Genomic DNA, 13231 nt, shown 5'->3' with positions numbered 1-13231 from the left:
TGAGGGAGATTGTCTTGATCCCATTGATTACGGGGAGAGATGTGCCCACTTTAGGTGGCGCCATTCCCTGCGCAGGGGATCCTGGACTGTATAAGACTGGATAAGACAAACTTAGAATTAGCATGCAGCATCAACTCACTGCCTTCTGCTCTTCCTGTGAATATAATCTGACCAACCGCTTCAAGTTCTTGCTGCCTGGACTTCCCAGCTGTAACCTGGAAATCGGGAGTCAAATTAACCTTTTCTTCCTCAAGTTGCTTTTGGCAGGGTATTTCAAGTTTGTTAGGGAACAAACCCAAGATGACATGCCAGCAATAGAGAAAATCCAGAAGTCAGCTCAAAGTTCCTCTGGGGTTCCTGTCTCCACATCTGAGATGGAGGTGAGTGAACCTATTCATCCCAACTCTCTCTCTCTCATTCCCACGCAAAGGAATGAAAAATGTCCCACACTGCTCCTGCCTGTGAGTTTGCCAAAGCTACAGACCGATAGCTAGTATGCACTGCCTGCCGGGGGAACAGACGTTCAGACGTGAGCGATGGTGTGGGTGCAGCTTGTCCTCCAGAGGATTCCTGTGTTAGATGCCCAGGCTCCACTATGTTAAGTGGTAGAGCTGATAAGAGAAATCTGGGGAGAATTGCTTCCAGAAGGTAACTCTCGTGGGAACCCATAAATTATTTCTTGCAAGGATCAGTTATAAAAACTTGTCTCTGGGGCTGGAGGGGCTCAGTGGCAGAATGAATACTGCATAGGGAGTCCCAGGACTATTTAAAATAAAGAAGGCAGACCTGCAACAGACTCCTGCCCTGTAGTCTAGCTTCCTGCCTTAAGACATGACCTTGCCTATGTGTGTGACACCATCCACACAGGGGCCACACCAGAGCTGAGTTGATACCCGGGCACCATGCCTTTGAATCATCAGAATTTCTAACTTAATAGGCCTCTTTTTCTTTTCTTTAAACTTACCTGGCATTGAGTATTTCATTAAAGTAACAAGAAACATGTTGATACAAATTATTGACTAAAACACAAAAGTAAGCTAGGCCTGATTCAGGTGCAAATTTGTGATCCCAGCATTTAGGTGACTGAAGCAGGACGATCACAAGTTGATGGCCAGCCTGGGCTACATAGTAAGGCTTTGTCTTTAAAACAAAAAAAAACAAAAACAAAAACAAAATATATATGCTTGTGTGTGTGTGTTTATAATAATTGTATATATAATATATTACATATAATAAAATAGGTTTCTGTGAAAGTGTGACGTGGACTTTCTAGTAATGAAAATATGTGTATTCTGGCTTGTGCATGTTTAATAAATGAACAAAAGCAGAGGAATGAAGAATCTAAAAGACTGCTCTCTACTTGGCGACATGCTACTCCCCATAGAGAAGCTGACACTCCCCACCCCTATACATACACAAAGCAATGGCTTTACTTCCTGGGGCCTGTGGTGAGGGAGGGAAGAGCGGTGGAGGCCAAGGCCATGCTGAGCCCTCTGGGGTCCCAGATGGGAAGGAGTGGCTCCTTGGTGTGGGTATCACAAATGCCCGACTAGGAATGGATACGGAGACACATGGAGTCCGGCAGCTTTTGCAGAAGGAAGCAGAGTACCAAGGCCACCCAGGCTGCTAGTACAGGGTTCCTGAGATGGCCCCTCTTGGTTGTCAACCTAACTACATTTGGAATTAAGTAAGACCCAAGTGGCTAAGCACACCTGTGAGGGACTTTTTTCCTTAACTAAATCATTTAAAGTGGGAAGATCCACTTCTAATCCAGATCTTTGAGGTGGGAAAATCCACCTTTAATCTGAGCTACAGTCTCTATTGGCAGCCTATATAAAGGACACAGAGGGAGGAGTCTCTCTCTCTCTCTCTCTCTCTCTCTCTCTCTCTCTCTCTCTCTCTCTCCTCTCCTCTCCTCTCCCCTCCTCTCCCCCTTCTCCTCTCCTCCCCTCCCTCTCCCTCTGTGTGTGTGTGTGTGTGTGTGCGTGTGCGTGTGTGTGCGTGTGTGTGTGCGTGCACACGCACTTTGGTGCTTGCTGGCCAGCCCATTCCTTCACTGGCATTAGCCGACTTTTTCAGGATTCCAATATATACTGAAGTCCAGCTGAGAGATCCAGCCTCATGGACTGAACAACTGCTGGGTTCTTGGACCATTCACTCATAGGCATCCATTTTTGGGTTAGCTGGATCAAAGACTGTCAGCCACTCCAAGAAAGCCCCTTTATCTATAGAAATTCACCCTGACTAATGCAGTCTCTAAGGAGTGGCAAGGCTGTACCATGTAAAGTAGGTGTCACCTGGCAAGAAAAGATACTGGAGGAGGGTCAGGAGATGGGCAATATTTAGAGAGAGACCGGAATTATATATGGCTGTTGAAGGCAAGGAAAGGCTGGGCACACACATGTATGTGTGTAAGTATGAATGAGTGTACAAGCCTGTGCATATATATATATATATGTGTGTGTGTGTATATGTATATGTATATGTTTATGTTTATGTTTATGTATATGAATGAATCTTCATGAATGTACATGCCTCTGTACATGATCATACATGCCTGTATGTATAAGTATGCATGCATGTGTATGCATGTCTTTGCACTACAGGCGTAGTCAAGGCTCACTCTAAGAATTGCCTAGTATTGGACAAATGAGAGAGAGCATATGTCTTGTGGTCCAGCTCTACAAAAATCCAGAAGGTGAGGTGGGCAAGGCCCAGGGAGGGGACAATCTACCCTTCAGCTCCAGATATTTGATTCTTCTTGACAAACATGGCGTCTGATGAACACAGACACAAGCGGGTGTGAAGAGGATAGCTTTTCCTGGAGTGGAACCCACAGGCTTGCTTTTGTACTTATGGGAATGATGATTCTGTTTTTACATGCGGTCTTTCCCTGAGGGGGAAGACAGGTGTCGGGGACAGAGTGCTGTGCTCAGTTCCCATAGACCAGCTGTAACCTGGGCAAGGACTCTGCCTACGCTGGGTGACGCTGTCATCCAGGGAGGGCCTGCTGATCTCTGTAGCCCTTTCCCATCTTACCACAAACCCTGGACAACACTAGCACAATCTCCAAGAGTGGCACTTACCTCATAGTTAGGCTGTTGAAGAACCAGGTAGAGAAGCCCTGGGGGGAAAGGAGAGAAACTGAGAAAAGCCAGCCTGGGTTACTTTGCCTGACTTTGGGAACCCAGAGAGCAAAGGACTATGGGGGGAGGTCTCTCTCATAGAGGGAACTTTCTGGAATGGGGTAAGTACTAAGAGAGAGGTCTCCCTGGATGTGAGTAGACATCCTTGCCATTCTGATACAGGGAATGGGGCCTGGAAGGAGGGCTGGAGGGGCTCCTGGATGGACGGGTGCTGCTTGTTGCTTGTTGCTTCCTCCTGAGAAATCCCCATCCCCCTACACATGTGGTCCAGTGCTGTTCATGAAATATGAGTTTACCTTCGACGATCAGCTGGCAAATGGGAAAATGGCCCCAAAGGAGCCATTCTCTTAAGAGGATGGACATGGGTGTTGGCAGAGGACTGTGTTGTGTCTTAATGCCATCTCTGATGCCACATACAGACAGCCTGTGAGCAAGGCCAGCTCAGATGAGAGTTGGCCCCAGAGGGGCCCTGTTGTCAGTGCTGGACTTCCAGTATCTAGCTGTACCCAAAGCAGCTGTTTCTCTTGAATTTCCCTAAACTTGAGCCTTAAATGACCCTTTTGTTATAAAAACCAGTTTGAGCGAGCCTGGGCTCCCGCATCTCAGTGTCTTGCTCCACTGAAGATGCCTTTCTCTTGGATCTTGCTGTCTGGAGTTTCTAGGTATCAGGGAAACGCAACCTCAGCCATGGGAGGATTGTAGGGATCCCTAAGAGGAGAGTCAGCTTAGGAAGGCTATCTGTGAGGTGGGCTGGGGCCTGTGGCTCTCAGTTGCCAGAGGTGACAGTCAATGAAGTGCCTCCATGTGTTTAATTCCCACCGGGATCCCAGAAGATTAACAAAAGCTTGGACAAGGTCACCTCTCTGGACTGGCCTTGTTTTCTGGTTGTGTACATCTTTTCTGTGAACTAGGCAGGCCCCTTGTCAAGCAAACCTCTAGAACCAAGGGAGTGGAGAAAGGTTTTCCCTAAAAGGGAGCTGCAAAGGCAGGCAAAAAGAAAGTCAATTGTTCCCTTGGCACAAAGCCCACCTTCTAAGTTTGAGTATAAAGTGACATCCCCTCCCCTTTAAAGGCTCCTGTGTTGAAGGTTGGGTCCCAGCTGGTGGCACTACTAAGATATGATCGTGCTAACGTCATTCATGGCTCAGTCCATTGATGGTCCTAGGTGGGTGAGCTGTTATGAGGTAAGGAGAAAGTAGGTCAGTGGGGCACACTTTTGAAGAATGTATCTTGTTCCTCACCTCTCTGTCTCCTGCTCCTCAGTGGAGCAGTTAGCCGAGTACACACTGAGCCTAAACAAACCTCTCCCCACCGCCCTGTAGATTGTCAAGTTGTGACTAACACGATGCCCTTGAAACCAACACTCCACAGAAAAGTCAGTAACTGAAATGCAGCCAGTGCGTGAGACTGTCCTTCTCCTCTTAGCCCACCCTACAGGGAAGGGCCACCAGCTGCCAGGAGCCCACTCAGCTGATGAGAATGAGTGACAACTTAGCAGAGTGGATGAGTCCCTGTCCCTACCCTCCACATCCTATGACCCAGGGGTAACAAATGCCTGGCTTGCCCGAGCACTCCAGGGGGACCCACTTGGCTGAGAGCCTTCACCACTGTCATGACTACCTCCCTGCTCCTGCCCTCCTCCTCCTGCACAATGATTTGCCTTCATAATTTTTCTCTTTTTCTTGATTGTTTATGATAAAGTCTTACTATAGCCCAGGGTGGCTTAGAACTTACTGGGATGTCTAGATCGATGACAAGCTTCTTAGAAAGAAAAATAATATGTTCAGCACTGCAAAGCATACACACCTAGTCACAGTGCAACATGTCCAGAAATAAGCCTGTATATAGTACAAGGCCACTGTCACTGTCTTCCTTTGACCCTGAGCCCCCCAAGAGCCAGAATGACTACCCTGAGGATTCATACACTAGATTGGGCACAGCTGGACAAGAGGAAGGCCTGGTCTCTTGAAGGGGTGGGCCACAGAAGAAATGTGCCTCCACCTACCACGCACAACAGATCTGTACTGTGCTACTCACAACATGGGCTTGACCAGGTACTGGGATGCAGAGGTCACTAGGAGAAGCAGACACAGAGAGCTGGTTATGCAGGCAGGGTTAGGGATGTTAAAGGAACACTTTCTCCTTGAGCAGAAAACACAAGTTCTGGACCCACACAGGTTGTTCAGGATCCCAGGGTGAGGAGACTCAGAAAAGGGTCGCTAGAGAAGAGGAGGGAGGAAATGCATGGAAGGTTCTGAGATGGGAAAGAGGCAACGTCCACTGTTGAGACACAGATTGGATGTGGAGCAAGGGAGCAACCCTCCAGGCTGTGGAAGGAAGCAATGGATTGGAGAAGCATTAGGAAGACACTGGAAGCAGGCATAGGAGAACCAGCGTCTTGGTCCACAGGTGTGGCTCTGGATGCAGATGGGAAATGGGTGAGATGGAAACAAGGGAGGCTCTCAAGGCATCACTCAGAGCTGCTGAAGCCACCCAGGCAAGAGACTGGTGGAGTCTGGGCAGGGCTAGTTGGGTTGAGACCGTAAAAGCAACAGAACTTGGGCAAGAAAGGGCCATGCTCAGGTAAGAGTGAGGTGGAGGGAAGGCTGAGATCAGGGATTAGAACTGAGTGGAGGGTGTCATGGGATGCCTTAAGCCTATCAAATTCCTGCATTGGATTCGTGTGGAGCTACCTTGAAGGTGACTGGAGAGAACAGGCTGGAGAGGCCTTCAGGACTAGCAGGAAGGAAACATTTAGAGGTAGAAGCGTGGGGATGGCAGCAAGGTTGGGAGTGTGGAAGCCCCGTCTCAGAGACAGAGAACATGGAGGCAGAGGGAGGGGGCTTGGGATAGTCAGGGGACCGTAACAGTGGAGGAGTCTGTAAAATGGACAGAGAGGTAGGGAAAAATAAAACCAGCATGCCATAGACCAACTGGATCTGCCTTTTGAAGGCAGAAAGATCCACCACATGTGGCAAACTTTTTGACATCGTGATCTAGCACTGCCATCTACAAATCGGCCGGGCCATGTTCATAGCTATCCTGGGACACATGTGACCCCCAGCCCACAGTTTAGACACACCTCCCTTTCTGACAGACAGGCTAGGATGAGGCCTGAAGAGAGACCAGAGGACACAGAGGCAGTGACCGAGGGCCATTGACGGCCTTGAGGCACTGGTGGAGTCAGGGGGTGATAACGGATTTGAGGAGTTGGGGAAGGGCGAGAGGTGAGGGAAAGGCCACTGTCTAGTCAGCAGACGATGTTGATGCACGCAGACAGTATGGCGGTCATGAAGAATACAGTTGCTTTGCCTCCTCTCTTCTCCATCAGATTTCTGCTCAGATGTGTTCTGCCCAATTCCTGCCTGGTGCTCCACCACCCACACTGCTGCTCTCACCCTTCACTATCACAAGGACCCCCGTTTCCCATCATGCACTTGCCCTTGTCCTGTATACTATCCACCTGCTTATCTCCCAGCCCTGGAAGAAAGTATCCTGAGGCCCAACTTGGTCCATGGTGTCTATTGTCCATCTCCTGGTCCCAGTGGACATGTCACAGGTACCCATGGAAACTGGTCAAACGAATGGCAAAGGCAGAAGTCCACAGGAAAGAGAAAACAGAACACAGGCTGTGTTGGGCAGGGCCCGACAAGGCTGAGAATCCCCAAATAATGAACGGAAGGCATTCTGGGATGGTTAATATTTTCATATTTCTGGTGGGAAAACAGAATCTGGGAGGCGGAAGAAGCAATTACTACTCTGTGCACCATGACTGCCTGCCCAAGGCTGGAGTCCCTTGGGGCCCAGACCACTTCTAGCACTCACCTTGTCCCTGCGTTCTGCCTCCAAGTAAACCTCTGAGGGGGATGACTTCTCACTTTGCTCTCCGTAGATCAGCGAGGTTAGGCTGGCCGCCAGGAAGGTGGCAGAGAGATAGAAAAAGAGACAAGGTTCTCAGGCATCTGCCCCACTCCCTCTAGGTTCTCCAGGTGAGGGACAGGGGCTGCTCTTTCCCATGGCTGTGAGCTGCAGGCCTCAGCTCTAAGCTGGACACACGGCTCTGGATATAGACAGAACCCCTGCTGCAGGGTGCATAATGAACTTTGGGAGTCAGGGTCCCAGAAAGTCTAAGACCAGACACAAACATGGCTCTGTGCCCAGTGATGGCTGCCCTTCCCATTCCTGTCCCTTCATCGAAGTCAATGCAGGGGCAAAGGCAAGGGACAGGATGCCATTCGCTGATGAGACTTCCTGCAGCTTCGGCAGGAGACTAGGCAGTGTCTCCCAGGGGAGTAGGGCTCTTCCCACCCTGTCCCCCCTTTACCTGTCATTGTGTATCAGCAGAGCCAGGCGCCCGTAGTCCCACGCAGCTTTCCGGAGGAAGGAGTAAACCAAGACAACGCACTGCAGACCCAGAAAAGCAAGTGGAGCGGGAGACTTCGCACATGCCTTCCTCTGCACCGGCCCCCTTCATTCCCACGGGGGAACACCCTATCCCTGAAATCTACAGAGCCCACCCATATCAGATAAGTTGTGACTTGGGAAGAGCTGTCCCTTTGAACAGACCAGACTCCTGACCCAGAGTAGAGAGATGGTCAGCTTGTTGAAGGGAGAAGCCGAGGATGTGTGTTTGGAGTCATTAGAACGAGAAAACCCCCACAGCAGCATCAGCAAGGGGACAGAGAAGGAAGGCCCTGAAGGCAGGCTTTTCTCTTATGGTATAGAGAGAGCCTTAGAAACTCTGCCTGCCTTCCAACCCCAAAGCCCTCCCAGCTGGGCCACCTAGGCTGCACTATCACTGTGGATGGTGTGCTTTGAACTAGGATCCCCACTGTATCCCTTGTCAGAGCTGCACAGTGGATCCTGGCTAAGACCTCCCTGTGTCTCTCCCACGGCACCCAGGACTTACCACCCATAAGATGATGTTGAGTAAGAGCACAGTGGGGATCCCCCCAAAGGGCTGCCCCTGAAGGACAGTGCTCCGGGACTGGAAACACTCATTTGCCGTCATGTTTCGAAACTTTTGGCCCATGCTTTCTGGAGAAGCAGTCATCCTGGGCACACGTAGGCTCCCCGCCAGGTAGAAGGTCTCAGTTGGACTCTGGGACTACTCCCCACTCTGCAAAACACATAAAGCTGCTGGGGAGTACGGGGACATGCACCAAGGACGCTAGTCAACGGGGGCTGTGAAACCCAGGGGCTAATGTTGGGTTTAGAACTATGACATCACAGGAGAAGAGCTGGCCCATTCAGTGGCACCAGGCTTATGCCACGAGGTTACAACAGTGTAAACGTCAGGGCTCTGCAGACAGAGTTCCAACTCCCCGAGTGATTCCTTATTTTGTACTGCTTGACCTAGGGTAATGAAGACCCTAAGGTTGCAGAATGCCCGGTGCAGAGGATGGTTCAATGACTTCCTGTCTGATGTAATTTATTATGTGAGTGTATCTTTGGTGTGTGTGTGTGTACGCATACAAGCGCACACCAGTGGACAACCTTAAGTGTCACTCTCAGGAATGCTTTATCTTTTGAGACAGGGTCTCTCATTGGCTTAGAGCCCACCAATTAGGTTAAACAGGCTACCCAGCACATCCCAGAGGGTTCCTGTTTCTGCCTCTCCAGAGTGGGGATGACAACCACAGGTCACTACACCTGACACTCTTATGTGTGTCCTGAGGATTAAACTTGGGTCCTCACGCTTTCTAGACAAACACTTTGCTGGCTAAGCCGCCTCCCTAGCTGGTAAACTACCTGTCTTACCTTGTCTTGGAACCAAGAAGACCAGCACCTGCCCAGGTCTGCCCTCATTCAGTGCAGCTGGGCATCCTGGTAAGCCCTAGATGCAAAGCCAGTTACAAGCAGACCTCACCCTACCTCGGAGTCTCTTTATTCTCATTCAAGAGAGGTCTCAGGGGTTGGAGAGATGGCTCAGTGGTTAAGAGCACTGACTGCCCTTCCAGAGGTCCTGAGTTCAATTCCCACAACCACATGGTGGCTCACAAACACAGCAACAGCAATGAGATCCGATGATCTGGCGTGTCTGACGACATTGATGGTGTACTCACATACATAAAATAATAATTTTTTAAAAAAGAGAAGGCTCAATTAATTAATTAATTAATTCAAATACTTTGTGACCAATTGCTTTGTGCCATACTTGTGCTGGCTGCACCTCAGTGATTGTGGAGAATAAAGAGCCCTCCTTCATTGTGGCCTAGAGGGGAGAAACATACAAGGGAAGGACCAGTAACCACTGTGGGTACAAGCCACCCTTTGGCTTGTGTTGGAAAGCACCCTCCTTAAACAGAGACAAAAGTCCCCCAGTGTGTTGAGGGACAGACTCTTTGGCTAGGCAAGGGATGAAAAAGGAGGGGTCCTAGAGGCATAAGGTCTCCTAAGTTTTTTTTTTTTTTTTTTTTTTTTTTTTTTTTTTTTTTTTGAGCTGGGGACCGAACCCAGGGCTTTGCGCTTCCTAGGTAAGCGCTCTACCACTGAGCTAAATCCCCAGCCCGGTCTCCTAAGTTTTAAAGAATCCTTTTAATTGGGGATACAGAGATAAAGTAGGGACAAATCAGCAAAGAGAGGACAAGGACCCTTGGGGTCCAGACAGTGGGAATCTGGGCAGGGCTGGAGGGTGGTGAGGAGCAGCCAGACACTTAGAACACAGTGCCAGTAAGAGCTCCTAGTAGGCTGAGTGGGGAAGACGAAAGATAGAGAAGCCAGGATGATCCTGCGGTTTTAGCTCAAGAAACTGAAAAAGCTAAAATGGGGTTTCTGCTGTTGGCTGGAAAGATGGGGAAGAGGGCTGACAGCAGTAGTTTGGATGGACAAGTTAAGACAGTGGGTGCGGATCCAGAAGACAGCCTGGAGACATCACCATGAGTCAAAAGCTATCAGCATAAGCAGCTCTCGGAGGCAAAGGACCAGCTCACTGGAGGAGACAAGAGAGAGGTCGGGGCAGAAGCCAATGACTGGAGAACAGTGCATAACTGTCCCAAGGAGAGATGCCACAACCCAGACATGGCTTTAGTGGGACCAAGCAGAAGCCTGAGTGCTGTAAGAAAGAGTGAAAAGGACTGCTGACATGACAGGCCACCACCGGGGAGAAACTACTGCTCCGAGGGGCTGCTCCAGGAACTCCAGGAGGTGAGGAGACTGAGAATTGGGGTGCCGTTGCACTTCGTAGGTTCTGTGACACCAGAGCTCAGCTCTGACAATTGTTCCATGCCCAGTGATCTTGAGTAAGGCACCAGAGCTCTCTATGCCTTGGTTTCTTTGTCTGTCACACGAGGATGGTGACAGCAGCTGCCACGCTCCACAGTGCTGTTGGGAGTCTAGAGAGTTGAGATTTGTGAGCCCTACAGAGCAATGACCGGAACGTGGGAAGCAGCATGTAAAGTCTGTAACAGGAGATGTGGATGTGAGGTCCCTGAGGGTCCAGGGCTGTCATCGAAGGAGCTGGGAAGGATGGGAGGTGGGGATGAAGGAGAAAAGAGAGCAGAAGATGAGGCGGTCTGGGAACCAAGCTAAATAGCAAAAGTAGCTTTGACCGTAGATCAGTGCTGCTCTGAACCTTGGTGGAAGGAGCTTCCTTTTGCAGTGGGCAGCAGGCAGCATGCTGCTAGAGTGCTGCGACCAAGCAGCTGCTGACCACTGAGCCCCAGATGGGACATTTATATCAACTAGCCTGCCCCTCAAGGTTCAGAAAACATTGTAGAAGATGAGGGTGGGGAAGGGCTGTAAAATGTGGTCCTCGGGATGCGAGATGGGCAGTGCACCCATTAGTATGCAACAGCTATGGTCACTCTGTAATGCCTGCACAAAATCAAGACAGTCAACATTCCATCCAGCATGGCAGGCCTCGCCTCTAGCTAAAGAACTATTGGCAATTGGTGACTCCTGGAAGAGGGGAAGTCACCTTTTCTCACGGGTGTGTCACCGGTAGGCAGCCCATGCTCTGGTGAGCAGTCCCAGGTCCATGCGTATGCAGGAAGCAGTGATAGGGCTCAGTTTTATTTTTAAAGAGGCTATGAAGACAAAGAATGACAGCTTTAGGGGGTCCCAGAGCGAGCTGAGGGGGGGATTTGAGATGAACAGGATCAAGATACAGTGTATGCACTTGCAAAGAAGCAAAAGTATTCTTTTAAATAGCCAGGGTTAAGGCACAATGAGCTTCACCTTGAGATGGAAAAGGTAAAAATTCACATTCCTACCCTCCCAGTTAGTGTCTAGCAAAAGCCCACAGTGCCCTCTGTGCCTTCTGCTTCCCTCTCATTCTAATGAGGTGCCCTGGGTTTTACTGTCTACTCAAGCTCATCTGCTAATCCATCGTAGTTGGCACTGAACACGAAGTATGTCCATCAAAAGCCTGAACAGCCGCATGACAGCACAGCATCCCTAGGGTAAGAGGAGCAGCCAAGTGAACCATCCCTAGTTTGAGGTCGGCGCCTACAGGAAGCTACAGTTCTAACAATGGCCACTTGGGGGAGCTCATGTCAAAGCAGAAGGTATTGGAAGTTGACACCCACCCATGCCCACACCCACCCACAAGTCTTAGGAGACATTTCCCACCTGAGGCAGCTCTCCAAGGAAGGTCCACGTCAGATCTTAGGCATCCACTCAGCTACAGTTTGCTGTGAAAGAACAGATGTGGTGGCGAAATCACCTTAGGGCCTTCTGCCCAAACCCCTTTATCCGGGATGTCTGCCTCATTCTATCGCTTGTCTTTCTGTCTCTTTTATTTATTCATTTCTAAAGATTTTTTTTAATTACAGGGAGAATACTGTACACAGGAGTGCAAGTGCCCGTAGGCCAGGAGAAAGCATCAGACCCCCTAAAGCGGGAGTTTCTGGCAGTGTGAACCACCCATTGAGACATCTCTCTAGATCCTTGCTGGTTTCCTTCAAAGGGAAACCATTTTTGACTTTTGACTATGTGACCTCCAAGTGGAGACTCGAAGGTGCAGGAGTTAGCACCAAGCAGTGGGGAAGGGCGGGCAGAGGGGACCATATTCACAAAGGCCCATGGGGGAGACTGAATATAACATTTTCAAAAAGTTAAAATAAACTCTGGCTAGAGAGTGGGACTGGTCACTGGTTTGCCCTTCCACGCATCCAACAAGATAGATCTGGGTCTGGAGAGATGACTTAGGGGTTAAGAGCACTTGCCGTTCTCCCAGAGGACCTGCCTGGAAGGTCCACAAACATCTGTAATCCCAGTTTCCGGGGTTTCCACCAGGCACACTCATGCACAGAAAATTAGAAACACTGATACAAGAGAAATCTACTTCATCAGACATCTTCTCTTGCCAAGCCCCATGCAGACCCTGAGGTTCAAACATGGCATCCTCCTCGGGGAATTTATAGCTTTTAGGATTTGGAGAGAGGATTGTTGTTGGCCTAGTGGTGGGAAGACCCTCAGCTATGAGGTCCCAACATAAGCTTGGACTGTGGTGGGGTTCCACCCAGCCATCGGGTCAGTTCAGGGTTTCAGCTCCGGCTCTGGCCTGCAGGGCAGGTGTGGGAGGGGAGGGGAGAGAAGTTTACCTCTCCCACCTTGCCACCCCAGCTCTCTAGCAGCAGGCAGAGGCAGCGAGAAGGCTGTTGCCAAGGAAACCTAAAGTAGCACCCAGCCTTTTTCCATATATCGCTTCCATCCTAGGCCTGCATTCTTCATTTCATCCATAACCCAAAAGGCAAAACCCCGCCCAGATGTGGCTCTAAGCTAGCTCTGGTGTGTATGGGGGAAGATCAGAAAACTGAAGGGTTGGCTTTTTTGGATATCCAAGCATGAGCCCTGTTAAGAATGAAGCTTGAGGTGCTGGAGGGATGGCCCAGTGGTTAAGAGCACTGACTGCTCTTCCAGAGGTCCTGAGTTCAATTCCCAGTAAGCACATGGTGGCTCACAACCATCTGTAATAGGATTGAGTACCCTCTTCTGGGGTGCATGAAGACAGCATAGTCGTGTGTGTGTGTGTGTGTGTGTGTGTGTGTGTGTGTGTGTGTGTGTGTGTGTACAGTCGTATACATAAGAAAGATACAGATACATGAATAAATCTTTAAAAGAGTTTTAAAGACTGTACTCTG

At 49.7% G+C, this 13231-nt stretch overlaps 1 protein-coding gene across 20 annotated transcripts in view; it reads right to left on the bottom strand.

Annotated features, from left to right (window-relative positions):
* The window catches only part of Tmem63c (transmembrane protein 63c), a 71425-nt gene that overhangs the window by 31433 nt on the left and 26761 nt on the right, over positions 1-13231 (bottom strand). For 17 of the 20 annotated variants that reach the window (XR_010052096.1, XR_005505527.2, XM_063261951.1 and 14 more), the window contains 5 exons: positions 11718-11779; positions 8056-8265; positions 7471-7550; positions 6972-7053; positions 3087-3124 (listed from right to left, as the gene is read on the bottom strand). Coding sequence is in view for 17 of the 20 variants with exons in the window: in XM_063261951.1 (XP_063118021.1) it covers positions 3087-3124; positions 6972-7053; positions 7471-7550; positions 8056-8199 (344 nt within the window). In the remaining 3 variants the exon portion in view is untranslated. Of the gene's footprint in view, positions 1-3086; positions 3125-6971; positions 7054-7470; positions 7551-8055; positions 8266-11717; positions 11780-13231 lie in introns of those variants that run through there. The other 3 variants (XM_006240382.5, XM_006240389.5, XM_006240390.4) reach the window with 2 other exon arrangements.

Source organism: Rattus norvegicus, chromosome 6 (genome assembly GCF_036323735.1).
Source record: "Rattus norvegicus strain BN/NHsdMcwi chromosome 6, GRCr8, whole genome shotgun sequence".
Classification (NCBI taxonomy): Eukaryota; Metazoa; Chordata; class Mammalia; order Rodentia; family Muridae; genus Rattus; species Rattus norvegicus.
This window is presented reverse-complemented; position numbering and strand designations above follow the sequence as displayed.